The following is a 14,214-nucleotide window of genomic DNA, read 5'->3' as shown; positions in this document are numbered from 1 at the left end:
CCCAAAAAAAAAAAAAAAGAGGACGGCAAAAAGAATTCTAAGAAACCTCTCTAGGCCTTTGACTACAGCATCTCCCTCAGACATCTGACTCCTGTGTTCACCAGTCACAGATCAGTTGGCTGGCTCATGACTACACTTCTGGACCGACTGAGGGCCGCCCCCCCCCCCCCAGTCACTGGGAGAAACAGTGTTTCCATGACAGTTGCTACTTTTGAGTACAAAGTTCCTATTTTAAACCTTGAAACCAACAGGTGACTAAATTCTCATCTGCAGGGCCAGGTAGCAAAGTTTCCTAAGATCTCAAAGTTGAAGGTGCCTTGTGGAGGGGGTAGGGGTGGCGGTGGGGAAAAAACAAACAGGAAAAAACAAACGCCTGAATATTTCTAATGGCTGAAATTAAAAATATCACCATAATAATGAAGTACAATTATTTTTGGTGTGTGTGCATATGGGTATGGAGGACAGATGTCAACGTTAAGTGTCGTGTCTCCAAACAGCATTGGGGGTGGGGGGAGGGGCAGGACTGCTCACTAGGTCTTGAGCATTCTCCTGTCTCCATCGGTGCCTACATGCAACACATACACACACACACACACACACACACACACACACACACACACACGCGCGCGCGCGCGCGCACGCACGCATGTCGCATATACGTACAAAACAGGGAAGAGTGTAAAAACAGACATGGTTCTTCAGTCTAGGATCTCTACATCCTGTGCCCTCTGAGCCCAGCTCTCAGCAGTCATTAAAAAGGCTCATCTCGGGGCTGGTGAGATGGCTCAGCAGTTAAGAGTGCTGACTGCTCTTCCAAAGGTCCTGAGTTCAAATCCTAGCAACCACATGGTGGCTCACAACCATCCGTAACGAAATCTGACTCCCTCTTCTGGAGTGTCTGAAGACAGCTACAGTGTACTTACATGTAATAAATAAATAAATAAATATTTAATAAAAAAAAAGGCTCATCTCAGGGTGGAGAGATGGCTCAGTGGTTAAGAGCACAGGTTGCTCTTCCAGAGGTCTTGAGTTCAGTTCCCAGCAGCCACATGGTGGCTCGCAACCATCTGTAATGGGATTAGATGCCCTATTTTGGTGTATCTGAAGACACTGACGGCATACTCATATACATAAAATAAATGAATCAATGTTTAAGACTTTGTTGTTGTTGTTGTTGTTGTTTTTAAAAGAAGGCTCATCTATCTGGTCAAGGTGGGAGAAGTTTATTCCCGGATGGTGAATTGACAGGGCATCAGCCATATCTGGACCGTTATCCCGGACAAGGCTCCAAATCCTTATTTTGTCTCTCCAGATACTAAACTGAACACACATCGAAGCCCCAGGTATACATCCTCCCCCAAACTGTCCCATGGAATGTGACTCTGCTTAGGAAAAGATGAAGTCGGGGGAGGAGTGTTCAGAGCTGACTTCGCAGTTGAGGCCATTGGCTGGGCTTAGAAGAAGAGAGAGGACAGCAGCCGAGATTCTACAGTTCTAGACCAACTGTAGAATCTCTCCCAGTCAGGCTTAAGAAACACACCGGTAGATCAAAAACAACCCCCTCCTGCCCAGGAGGTTTTGGCTTTGTTTGAATCTCCTAATGTAGCCCAGGCTGGCCTTGAATGTGCCATCCTCCTGCCTCAGCTTCTCAAGTGCTGGGACAACAAGTGTGCGCAGCCAGGCGGTGGATCACCCCAGGAGGTTCTAATGTGCACCCAGGATTGAGAAACACCAGATCACCTTAGGGCGTGTGGTGTGTGCGTCTCCAGAGACGTTCACTCTGTATAAAACGAATATACTCGAAAAAGTGGCTCTGACAGTGCCATCTGGACACTAAATGTTCCTCAGGGCAGACAGTGGGTGGGGCCTTAGTAATGGGCACTTGGAGGGAGTTAGAGAAGAAGCGTCTGAGGTTGCTGGGTACAAGCGCCCTCACACATGGGAGACCAGGTAGCTGTGTTAGAGAGGGGGGAGGCTCCAGAGGAAGGGAAGAGCACCTCAGGGGGAGTTCTCCTCCAGAACAAAGAACCACCTTGCAGATGACCCTCACCCTCTAAGAGCCTTTATCAACCCCAGTCCCTGGCGCCCTCGCTCACCTCACATTGGCGAGGGGTCCGGTACTTTCAAAGTTGTCTCTGAGGTCCGGTCCATCGCCTGATGACTTGCGGGAGTCAGAATAGGAGGAGACGCTGTTGAATCGGACCTTGTAGCTCCTGTGACAAAGAAATGGGCAGCTGTGAGTTCTCTTTGAGCCCCCTCCTGAGGCCAACTCCCACTCTGGATCTTCAATTTATTGGTCCTACTTCTAGAACATTCTCTCTGGTGTTATTATATTTATTATATCACACCTTTGAAGTCTTTGAGAATTCATCAACATACCTGTAACTCATCACAATGATAGCCACCTGCAGTGGTTTGAGTAGGTTTGGCCCCCCCCCCCCCAGACCCCTGTGTTAGAATGCTTGGCTCATAGGGAGTAGCACTATTAGGAGGTGTGGCCTTGTTGGAATGGGTGTGGCCTTGTTGGAGTGGGTGTGGCCTTGTTGAAGTGGGCGTGGCTTCACTAGAGGATGTGTGTCACTGTGGCAGCAGGTTTTTGAGGCCTCATATGCTCAAGCTACATCCAGTGTGGCACACAGTCTACTTCTGCTACCTGTGGATCAAGATGTAGAACTCTCAGCTCCTTCTCCAGCACCAAGCCTGCCTGTGTGCCACCAAGCTTCCTGCCATGATGATAATGGACTGAACCACGGAACCTGTAAGCCATTCCCAACTAAATGTTTTCTTTATAAGAGTTGCCTCCTTGGTCATGGAGTCCTAACTAAGACACCACCCTTGCAAACTCCAATATGGTAGCCATTTGCTCTCTGTGGTCATATTAATCCAAAATTAATTATAATAAACTAAAGTAAGTTAAATATATACTAAGATCAAATAATATAAATGTAAAAACATAATTGTAAAAATAAAATGTAAATATATAATAAACTAAAATTAAATATGAACATAAAAATATAAAAATATTAAAATAGAAACATACAACAGATTAAAATTAAATATAAAAAAACTACATGTCCAAGAAGAGAGGACTTGGTAAAATGTGGGATGCACATAGTAGGTAAAATGTGAGGTACACATAGTAGGTAAAATGTGAGGTGCACATAGTAGGTAAATGTGGGATGTACATAGTAGGTACTCAGAGGGGACTTTTCAGCCATAACAAAGAATGAAGTCACATCATTTGCAGGAAAATGGGTATGAGGCGTGATAATTATCTAAGCCAACCTAGAAAGACAAATATTCTATATTTCCTCTCATTTGTAGCTCCTAAATTCTATAATGATACATAAAACTATATATTTATAAATGGCATGAAAGAAGAGTTGAAGCTGTGTAGGGGACAGAAGGGTGAGGGAGGGTTGGGGTGTACAGGGCAATATGCTCAGCCTATAGTGCTTATGTGCATGAACATTTAAAACATGATTCCCTGCCCGTGCGCGTCATATTTCACTGCAGGTGCTCAGCGCCATATGTGGCTACTTTACAGCCAGCATAGAGAGATGATATGTCAGCAAGTTCCACAATGCTGGCCTATCCCTCCAGCACTCTCCTGCCACGGAGGGACATTCTTAGACCTTTTAGGATCATGAGCCACATTTCCAGGAAAAGTGGAAACTGTTTTTGGCCCAGATTATATATTTATATCTTATTTTATATTTATATTGTGTTTTTTACATTTATATCATTTAATCTTAGTTTATATTTAACTTTACATCTGTGGCACGAGTGGACACTGTGTGGGCTAGGACACGTGCTTGTGGGTACATGTGCACGTGTGTGGAAGCATGTGCATGTTCATATGTGTGCACACGTGTGTGGGTGTCTTGTGCATTTGTGTGTGCATGCTGTCCATTAGGAGGTGCCTGCTCAGTGTTGGTCAGAACATCCCTGGCCACATGTGAATGAGGCCTCTAGTCTTCTGAGCCCCCACCACACCCGGCCATGCTTATTTAAAATGTGGGTTCTGAGGAGGGAGCTCAGGGTCTCACAGTTGTAAGGTAAGCATCTTTATAGGCTGAGTGTCTCCCTGTAGTCTCCACCGCCAAGGAGGGTATCCAAGACCCAGGCCTCAGCACAAGAGGCTCAGGAAACCTTGAAACCGAAAACAAAAATCAAGTTTCCATCAAGATTTTTCATCTTTAGACAAAACAAAAACAAGGGCTGGCAGTGGCTGCTTTAGCAAAGCGTCTGAGTTCAGTTCCCAGCACCCACATGGAGGCTGGAGGCATATGTAACTACCTGTAACCCCAGTTCCAAGAGATCCATCGCCCTCTTGTGGCTTCTGTGGGTACTGCACACATGCATATATATATATATATATATATATATGCGTAATTTAAAACAAAATCTTAAAACTAAAACAAAATTCCCAATATTCAACAGACAATCCTTTTCTTTCCAAATCTACCCCCCAAACTAAGGCAGAGTTCCAAGAAACACATTAGAATGCAAAAGGAGAGAGAGGGAGGGAGGGAGGGAAGAAAGGGAGGGAGGGAAGGAGAGAGAGAGAGAGAGAGAGAGAAGAGAAGAGAGAAGAGAGAAGAGAGAAGAGAGAAGAGAGAAGAGAGAGGAGAGAGGAGAGAGGAGAGAGAGGAGAGAGACAAAAAAAGAACACCCGCATTCTGGCAGAGTGTCTCTGTGCTGGATGCTTTTCAAAGTTTTTGTTCTAACAAGGTTCTAAATACATGGATGTGTATTTTCTGCCCCCAAAATAGATTCACATTGAGTCACTTCTCCAAATCTGTCATGCAGCATACCAGGGGGGTGGCTGTGTGGTTAACGGGGGAGGCAGGGTGGATGGTTGTGGGGTAAAAATATCAGCACGTGTACTGTATGAGGCTGGAGGTTTCTGCCATTGCCTTGCCTGTTGTTAATAATCCCCCCCATCCTCAGCACCAGCCTCCAGAGACGGGCACAGCAGAGATTTTTTTCCCCATTTGCTCAATGAGAAAGACTAAGTCCACAGAGGTCAAGGATTTGCTTAAGGTCATTGAGTTAGTAGCACAGCCTAGGTTAGAATTCAGGTCTCTTTGAGACTCAAATATAGCCAGGGATGTTCTAACACTGGGTGTGCATCATCTAATGTACAGCATGCATGCATGCACACACACCAGCACACATACATGCACTCATGCATACACACACATGCACTCATACATGCACACACACTAACACACACATGTATATGCATGCATGTGAGCACAATCACATACATGTATTTATACATGCACACACACTAGCACACACACATGTACTCATGCATGCACACACTAACACACATGTATTTGCATGTAAGTGAGCACACACACACATATACACACACATGCATTTATACATGTACACACACCAGCACACATGTATACACACCAGCATACACACACATGTACTCATGAATGCATACACACCAGTACACACACATGCATTCATGCATGCACACACATCAGCACACATATATGCACTCATGCATGCATACACATCAGCACACATACATGCACTCAAGCATGTATACACACTAGCACACACATGTATGTTTATGCACACACACATGCATTCATACATGTGCACACTCCAGCAAACATGTATATGCACCAGCATACACACATGCACTCATGCATGCACACCAGCACACATCCATTCACTCATACATGCATACATACCAGCACATATACATGCATGTATATACATGTGCGCACGCACGCACACACACACACACAAACATGCACACACACGCACACATGCAAACACACACACACACACACACACACACATGCTCTCTACCTGTGCTGGCTGTCACGGGCAGCAACCAGACTGTGGGCTTCAGAGTCAGCATGGGAGAGGGAAGGCCCTTTACGGGGAAAGAAACGCAAGGGTTCCGGGTACCTAGAGCGGAGAACGGATGGCGCCCTATCTCTCCCTGAAGGAGGCAGGGATGGGGGAGCTGCTGTGAGTGGAAAGGAGAAGGAAGGGGAGGTTGAGAGCCAAGATGATTGAGGTGGTGGGGATCAAGGCTCATGGCTCTGATCCCTGGGTACCCAGAACCTGGGTTTGATCTTGTGTGCTCAGGAGGCAACCCAGAGACATTTTTCTCTGTAAATCTTTAACTGCAGTCAACTATGGCACTGCACACACATTCTTAAGTCACAGGATTTGCTCTTCGGAAAAAACCGTGTTGGCTTCCTCAAGGGGTGTTCCCCACCTCATAGATGGTTCTGGAGGTTTCCAAAGATGGGCTGGACCACAGATGTGTCTGTCTTGTAAAATGCTTTGAGGGGGAAATCAGTTGTACCCTTCTGCCACATGGGTCCTGGGGGTCAAACTTAGCTACCAAGGTTGGTGGCAAGCACCCCCATCCCCCATCTACTAAGCCATCATGCCAGCTCCTTAAAATGCTTTTGGAATGTGAGATATGATTCCTTTAAGACTATGTGTGAAACACAGGCGTCCACCTTAGAAGGTATCTCATTTACCGTTTGAAATTGACCTTGGTTGCACAACCACAAGGAGCACCAGATGGGTGGTTCTAAGGACAGAGTCACTCCCACTGATGTCTAGTGTGGGTTTCAAAGGCAGAGGAGGGTACGGTGGACCTAAGCTTTTCTAAGACTCTCCCATTTCATTTTATGTTTTTCTGGTTTGGTTCTCAGCAGTCAAAGAGTCCGAGTAAACAGGAGCATCCCTGCTTGATCACTAAGGAATCAGAGGCACAGAGGGGACGCGTGATCTCAGTCAGAGACCAGAACGTCAGCCACGGCGAAGCCCAGACCAGCGGCTAAAAATCCATCTCCAAAGACTGGCAACCACGGCCTGGCCTTCACATGAATCCTAGGTGTCAAGACATACTGGCCAAGGGTTCCCAAGGGCATCCTATGACATCGGGGAGTTGGGGGACACTTACTTCCTCTCCTCCTGCACAGAGTTGGGGTGTCTCATCTCCATCAAAGCACAGCCGAATTTCTAGAAGTCAAAACAATGGGAAGAATGTATTAGAGGGCAGGCACGAGGTCTGGGGCCGTAACTGGTAAAAGAGGAGCCCGATGCCTGATGGATAGATATATCAGGAGTCGAGGTGGGCAGCACTGCCCCAGCTGCAGGTTCAACCCAAGTGTGGGGGTGGGGTGGCCATTTAAAGAGCAGGTGTGAACTCTCCACCCCAACACACAGCTAACTGTTGCAGTCTTTATTGTATGAAAGTATTGCTCTGAGCTCAGAACTGGGGTGCCTTAAACACACAGCTCACTGAGGGGACCGTTTATCCAAGGGACACTGATAGGAAAAAAACAAAACAAAACATGGCATTGTCCCACTTGCCCAAGTTGGATCAAACGAAAGTCTTAGCTTTGGGGATCGGGGAGGGCTTACTTCTGAGTGGGGAAGGGGGTCCCAGCTGTGGCTATTTTTCTCTGGGGGATGGAACCCTAATGCTGGGACAGGGTCATCTGCTTACCTCCCCATTCTCAGGGGGGTCTCCATTGCCAAAGGTGCTGGTGACCACTAAGACCAGGGCTTCATGCTCCAGGTGAACGATGTCATACTCCTCCATGGACATAGCCTAGGTGGGCAGGGACAGGGGAGGGGAGAAGGGGTGAGCAGTGACAGGGAGAGATTTAGTGACAGGGGATGAGGGTGTGGGGAGGAAGAAGGGAGCAGCTCTGAGTTGCCTCCTTGCACAGGGCCCAATGTTCTAGATGTTTACTATTTCGTGGGCTCACACAGGTAATGCTAACGCCTTTCGCTGGCATGAAATCTTGCTGTGGCCATTGTGTACTGAAGGATTATGGGGATCTTGGGTCCTGGTCCAATGAAGCGGTTGCTAGGAGACTAGATCTTACCTCCCAGGTGCTAGGACTAGAGGCAGGCCACCACACACTTGCATGTGGGAGCCGGCCATCCAAACTCCAATTCTCGTGCTTGGGTGGCAAGCGCTTTACTGGCTGAGCCATGTGCCCAATCCTAGGGCACTGGATCTTTCATGAGAGTGGAGTCCTGACCATGGTACCTGACCAGGCTTGCCCAGTCTTCTCTAAGCCTGCCTCCAGTGCCCCAAAGGACCTGAGCCCTCCGAGGCTGAGGTGCCTACCATAGGAGAGACTGATAGCTGTGTCTTAGCATTACTTGTGTATTTCTCAAAGTATGTTCTAAGGAACCCCAGTGTCCCATGAGAACAAGAGATTTTTGGTCAGATATGAATTTGGGAAATACGTATAGCTAGTCATTTCCCAAATTATAATGTTCATAGATAAAGGTTGATAGCTAACAGCTCTGAAAAGCCCTGCCTGATATGTCCCATGGACCTAGGTCTTTCACACTGATCCCATCGGGATGCCTTCTCATTTGTCTGGTAACATTTTGCTCTAGAGATAGGGGTTTCACTTGGTCTGGACTCTTGTATGCAAGTATGTGAATTATTTATTTTCCATCAGGGTCCAGGGAGCTGATGGTACTCGCTCACCTTGGCATCGAAGGCATGCTTGAAGATCTCGCACAGGGTCTTGGCATAGGCTTGGGATTTGCCTGTCTCGGTGGCATAGAGAATGGTCGCTTTGACCCTCTTGGCCATGGCCTGCCCCATCAGCTTGGCTGAGAACTTGACGGCCCTGCAAGGGAGCCGATGGAGAGAAGAATGGGGGACAGAGAAGGGACAGGAGATGCTGAGACGTAGGGACCCCTAGAGACACATCACACCCCAGAGTTCAGAGACCCGTATTGACTTCTACATTAGTTCCCCAATGCAACAAGTTCTGAGGTCCAAGGTTGGCAATCTGGATGTTGTTGGGGGGTTGTATCCAGTCCTGAGAGCCTTATAATGTCACCAATAATGCCCAGGCCATGAACTAGAGGGTCTTGAGAGATTTTTGAGAAAGGAATTTATGGCCCGTATTCATTTATTGTGCACAAGTAGCCTTGTGCTTGTGTCCTGCCTCAGCCCAGGCATGAATGTCAGAGGTCAGTCTGCCCGTATTGGTTCTCTCTTTCTACCATGTGGATTTTGGGATTTAGACTCAGGTCCTCAGGCTTGGCAGCAACGCCTTTACCCTCTGAGTCATTTTACTGGTGGGAATTTCAGTGGTTTATAACACCCACCCAAAGAAGAACCAGATTGCTTTATTTACAAATAAACATTCAGCCAAGGTTCTGCATGGAGTTTGGTACCCAGTGGGCACCATCTAGAGAGACATCAAATAGCTATCAAAAGAAATTGTGAATTTTTAAAGACGCTGTGCCTAAACTGGGAGGAGCTTCACACCAAGTTGGAGAACTCTGAGCTAGGGCTGTGCTGCTGGGGAGGGGCAGGGAAGAGGGAGGGGGGGGAGAGAGAGGCTTGAGTGGCAGTCCACCACAGATTTAGCTGCATCTGAACTTCCATTCCTACCCTCACTAGAAATCTAGAAAACAGATTACTAGATATCTCCCACCTGGGACTTATTGGCAGTTAAGTTCATCATTTTATGCAAGTAGGGAAACCACCCACACTATAGGGAGGCTTTGAGCTCAGGGGGAGGGGGAGAAAGAAATGAAAGGTGCCTAGAAGGCTCTCCAGGAAGGCTGGGAGCCCAGAGAGCCTGTATAATTAACTCACAAGGTCTCCACCCTGAACTTAGTAACATTGTTTCTCCCAACTGCCTTTCTCTGCAGGAGCCTGCAGGATGAAAACTGTAACCAAATCTGACTGTTTAGGGTACTGAGGCAAGGAAAAGAGGCTGCTGGTGAGCTCTTAATGTTAGGAAGTTGCAGAGATGGAGGGAAGAGAGAAGGATGGAGGGAAGTAGGGATGGAGGGAGAGAGAACAGGATCATCTACTAGGTCCGAGTCCACTAGATCAGGTACTGCAGGGTGGACCAGAGTCTTGCCTTTGGGGACCCTAGTACATAGCTGGTACCGGCTGCACACTTGGATGCTACACATGAGGGTTCTAGGATCTGGGGGCAGAAGACAAGCTAGCTTAGTTTGGGTCAACATCTTCTGCCAAACAAAGGTTCCCGCTAAGTGGATGGGTGGGGTTTCGTTTCTTGGGACAGAAGGTTGGTTACCCCGTTATGTCATCTTTGTGGCATACACCATATATGTCAGCTTGACTCTGGATTGAAAGTGACTCCTCAGGGGCCTTGGTCCATAGCTTCTTGATCTTCCATTTGGCTCAGTAAAACATCATCATCATCATTATTATTATTATTATTATTATTATTATTATTATTATTATTATTATTATAAAAAGGGGTTATGTAGTTCAACCTGGTCTTCCCTAACTCAATACCTTCTGTGTGTGTGTGTGTATGTGTGTGTGTGTGTGCGCCTGTGTGATGGTGGAGTGGGATGGACGTACCCATCACTGAGTTGGCAGAGGGTACAGCACCCGCCTAGCTCCAGATACTCCCAGCTTGTGGGCAAATAGATCCCTCCATCCCCCAGTGCAGGGGTACTCACTCTGCCAATTTCTTGAAGCCAATGGCTCGCCGCTTCGTGGGGGTCCCGTTGGTGCCCTTCCACACGTGGGTGTTCCATGGATCAGGCTGGGAAGAGAAGCGATGATACCAGTCAAAACCCTGGGGGAATTCAGTCCCACCGAGAGATGACCAGAGTTCCCTGGGGCTGTCCAACCTCAGTCCCACAAGGTGGGGATTGAGCCCAGGATGGCCACACATGTACAAGGTGATGGCTATATCTTCCTGCAGTCTTCTACCAGTCCTTCCCACTCAGCCCTGTTCCCTTCCACTCCATGTTTGAAATAGGGGGTCTGGATACACAGCCCAGGCTGGCTGCAGATTTCTCATCCTTCTGTATCAACTTTCCTGAGTCCTGGGATTGTAGGTGTATGTCACCATGTCCAGCTCAAACTCTTCCTGGATCTGCACTTCCTCTTCCTGAATACCTACTTCCTGTCACTCTAAGTCTCTCAGGCTACGGGGCACACCCACGTCTACAGCACTGACCTGTTTGGAGATGGCCCTCGGGAGTTGGGAAAATTTGGCCCATGCACGGTGGGTCTCAGGGTAGAGGGGAGCCTGGAGCAGGGCGGGGGCAGGACCTGGTACTCAAAGGACGGGGTGAGCCGGTAGTTGAGCATCTCCTGGTGGAAGACAGGGGTGATGCTGCCCGACATGGGGGGCACAATCCACACCCAGTCGGCAGGGCAGCCCCCTCTGCAGCGGTACTCATTCTCCATGTGCTTGATGAAGGACTCGGTGGCAGAGTGGTGGTCCACAATGGTCACCTTGTCACTCTGCAGGAGGAGAGGGGACACGGAGTCAGGAAGGATGAGAAGGTGGGATGTTTGGGTACCTTCCCTACAGAGTCTGCCCAAGGGCAGCCCTTTATGACTCTATGTTCTTTAAGTCTAATTGCACAGGAGGAGAAAGGTTCTGCTTGGTTCAAGTCCATCTCCAAGAACTCCTTTATCCACCATCTCTTTAGTCAGGGGAGCAAAGCCTCAGGTGGGAGCTAGACTCTCAGGGTTTTGGTTTCTCATATGTCTGTGTATTTATCTGCCCCCTGCTTTATCTGCCTTCTGTAACGATTTATAGTGGTGAAATAAAACTCTCTCAGTGTAGACAGTTTTAAGGCGTGAATTTGAGCCTATTAGAGATTAAATGAGTGAGGCAGTGTGGTGGTTTGAAGATGACTGGCCCAGGGAGTGGCACTATTGGGAGGTGTGGCCTTGTTGGAGTAGGTGTGGCCTTGTTGGAGTGGGTGTGGCCTTGGAGTGGGTGTGGCCTTTAAGACCCTCACCCTAGCTGCCTGGAAGCCAATCTTCTGCTACCAGCCTTCTGATGAAGACATTGAATTCTCAGCTCCTCCTGCACCATGCCTGCCTGGACGCTGCCACGCTTCCCACCATGATGATAATGGACTAAACCTCTGAACCCGTAAGCCAGTCCCCAATTAAATGTTGTCCTTCTAAGAGTTGCCTTGGCCAGGGTGTCTGTTCACAGCAGTAAAACCCTAAGAGAGGCTGCATGGAGGTGGGCGGAGTCTAGCACAGGCTGGGGGCTGGTGGGCATGGATTCACAGACCGTCTAAGAGACATTGCTCTGTGCCTTCCCTTCCCTTCCTTCACCTCTCCCATGTCCTGAGTTTCTGCATCCGGGGCCAAGTTCTGATCATTTCTATAGCTCCTTAACCCTGCATGGGAGGTTGCCTCTTGCCCCGCCTCCTGCATGGATCTCTGCACCCTGATGTTCTGTGAGGTGCCTGCTCTATTCACGTCCACCCAAGGTCTGAACGAACATGCCTATCTTCTGTCTACCAGGGCAAGGTTAATGTCAAGAGTCCAAAGGGTCTGTTCACTTGGCATAACGACAGTGCCCACCACCTTGTGCTGAAGAGCAGCGTGGTTTGGGTCTATTTCCCACCTATCTTACTATAACTCCTGACAGAGGGGCAGGGAGCTCTATGGCTGAGGGTCAAGATGGGTAAGTCTGAGTCTCCAAGAGATGGAAAAGCACGGAGACTCGGTCATCAAATTCAGTCCTTCCTCTCTACATCAAATGTCCACCCTGCCCAGGCCGTGACAGGAAGGCCTATGGGCCAGAAGTAGGTCATGTGACATATGGGAGCCCCCTGAAGGTGATTATTTTTGGTGTTTATGTATTCAAGTGTGTATCTGTAGGAAGGTGCATGTACATATATGTGCATGCTGAGGTCCAAAGGGGAACTTTGGGCGTCATTCCTCAGACGCCCGTTTGAGATAGCATCTCTCATTAGCTGGGAACCTCACTAAGGTGGGCCAGGGTGGATAACCAGAGAGGACCCAGGAATCTCCGCCTCCTGTCTCATTGGGGTTACAAGCATTCATCCCCTCTACCTGGCTCTCGGTGTGGACTCTGGGGATTGAATATAGGACCCCATGCTTGTAAAGCCAGCCCTTCACGGACTGAGCCAGCTCTCTAGCCCCCAAAGGTGGACTTTGCTAGGCCCTCTGTTTGGGGTCTCTAGAGCAGTGGTTCTTTAACTTCCCAATGCTGTGACCCTTTGATCATACAGTTCCTCACTGTATGACCACCCCCCCACCTGTAAAATTATTTTCATTGCTCCTTCATAACTGTAAATTTGCTACTGTTATACACCGTAGTGTAAATATCTGTGCTTTCTGCTGGTCTCAGGCCACACCTGTGAAAGAGTGTTTAACCCACAGGTTGAGAACCATTACTCTGGAAGGTTCTTTCTCCTTTGAGGCTTGAGTTTGGTGCTGAGCCCTGGGGTACCTGGAAGCTGTATAGGACAGCAATGTTAATCTCCACCAGGGCTTGGTCCTTCCACAGGGATGATGTTTTCCTCATGTCCAGATCCATCTTCTTGGCTACTTCCTGGAAGGGCAAAGCAAGCATCGAATCACAGGCTGGCTAAGTCTGGACTTCAGACCCGAGACAGCGGGCGCTGTTTTGCGGTCTTAATTATCAAGTTAACCACTCATGGGCTGACCGACTTGCTCACGGGCTCTGAAGATTTCCTATGGACAACCCAGTTGGTAGCTAAAGATTCACGGCTGGCCCTTAAGCCACTAAACTCATGTGCCAATCAGCGCAGGAGACCGTATGTGCTAATGCCTAATACTTGAGACCTGGAGACTCCGGCACTGGCCGCTTTCTAAGCCGACGACACTCTAGCAAAAATAACTGGAGAGAAATATGCCCTGGCATTAATACTTGACATAATAGAAATGAGTAGCCAGGTCACAGTGGCAGAGGCCCAGAGGCAAATTCCTTAATTAACGTTGTGCTTTTCCCTCCCTTTGTCAAGGCTAGTCACTGGTGAGAGCCCAGGTCTCATTACAGCGTTCCGATGCTACCATCGCTCAATTTGGCTAAATTGCTCCTCAGCCCGGCTGACAGCCCGTCCAGCCTCTGGAATTGAAGGGCCGGGGTGACAGAGTCTCTCATTTAAGTCATGAGACGCCCTGGAGAGCGGAGAGCTAAGACTTATTAATTCACTGTCCGAGGCGAAGGCTTTCAGTTTAGCTTGGATCGGAGTCAGGGACACCTCCACAGGAAGCGAACACGTCCTGCTTTATGTAAATGTGTCTCATGCCCCTGGTAAATTTCTGAAATGGGGAAGGTTCATAGAGCTGGGCACAGTGAGGCATTACTTTGATTAAAAGAGTAAAAAAATGTTGAAAACAAAATGCCCCTTTTGACTTGAGAAAAAAAAAACCAAAACTGA

The 14,214-nt window shown here is 48.2% G+C and overlaps 1 protein-coding gene across 3 annotated transcripts in view; it reads right to left on the bottom strand.

The window, feature by feature from the left end:
• The window catches only part of Nos1 (nitric oxide synthase 1), a 118,059-nt gene that overhangs the window by 38,824 nt on the left and 65,021 nt on the right, over positions 1 to 14,214 (bottom strand). For 2 of the 3 annotated variants that reach the window (XM_029533811.1, XM_021186811.2), the window contains exons 11-17: positions 13,260 to 13,361; positions 11,084 to 11,278; positions 10,483 to 10,568; positions 8,510 to 8,654; positions 7,505 to 7,609; positions 6,956 to 7,014; positions 2,097 to 2,213 (exon numbers count right to left, since the gene is read on the bottom strand). In XM_029533811.1, coding sequence (XP_029389671.1) covers positions 2,097 to 2,213; positions 6,956 to 7,014; positions 7,505 to 7,609; positions 8,510 to 8,654; positions 10,483 to 10,568; positions 11,084 to 11,278; positions 13,260 to 13,361 — 809 coding nt within the window. Of the gene's footprint in view, positions 1 to 2,096; positions 2,214 to 5,838; positions 5,941 to 6,955; positions 7,015 to 7,504; positions 7,610 to 8,509; positions 8,655 to 10,482; positions 10,569 to 11,083; positions 11,279 to 13,259; positions 13,362 to 14,214 lie in introns of all 3 variants that reach the window. The other variant, XM_029533810.1, reaches the window with a different exon arrangement.

The sequence above is a fragment of the Mus pahari genome, chromosome 23, assembly GCF_900095145.1.
Source record: "Mus pahari chromosome 23, PAHARI_EIJ_v1.1, whole genome shotgun sequence".
Classification (NCBI taxonomy): Eukaryota; Metazoa; Chordata; class Mammalia; order Rodentia; family Muridae; genus Mus; species Mus pahari.
This window is presented reverse-complemented; position numbering and strand designations above follow the sequence as displayed.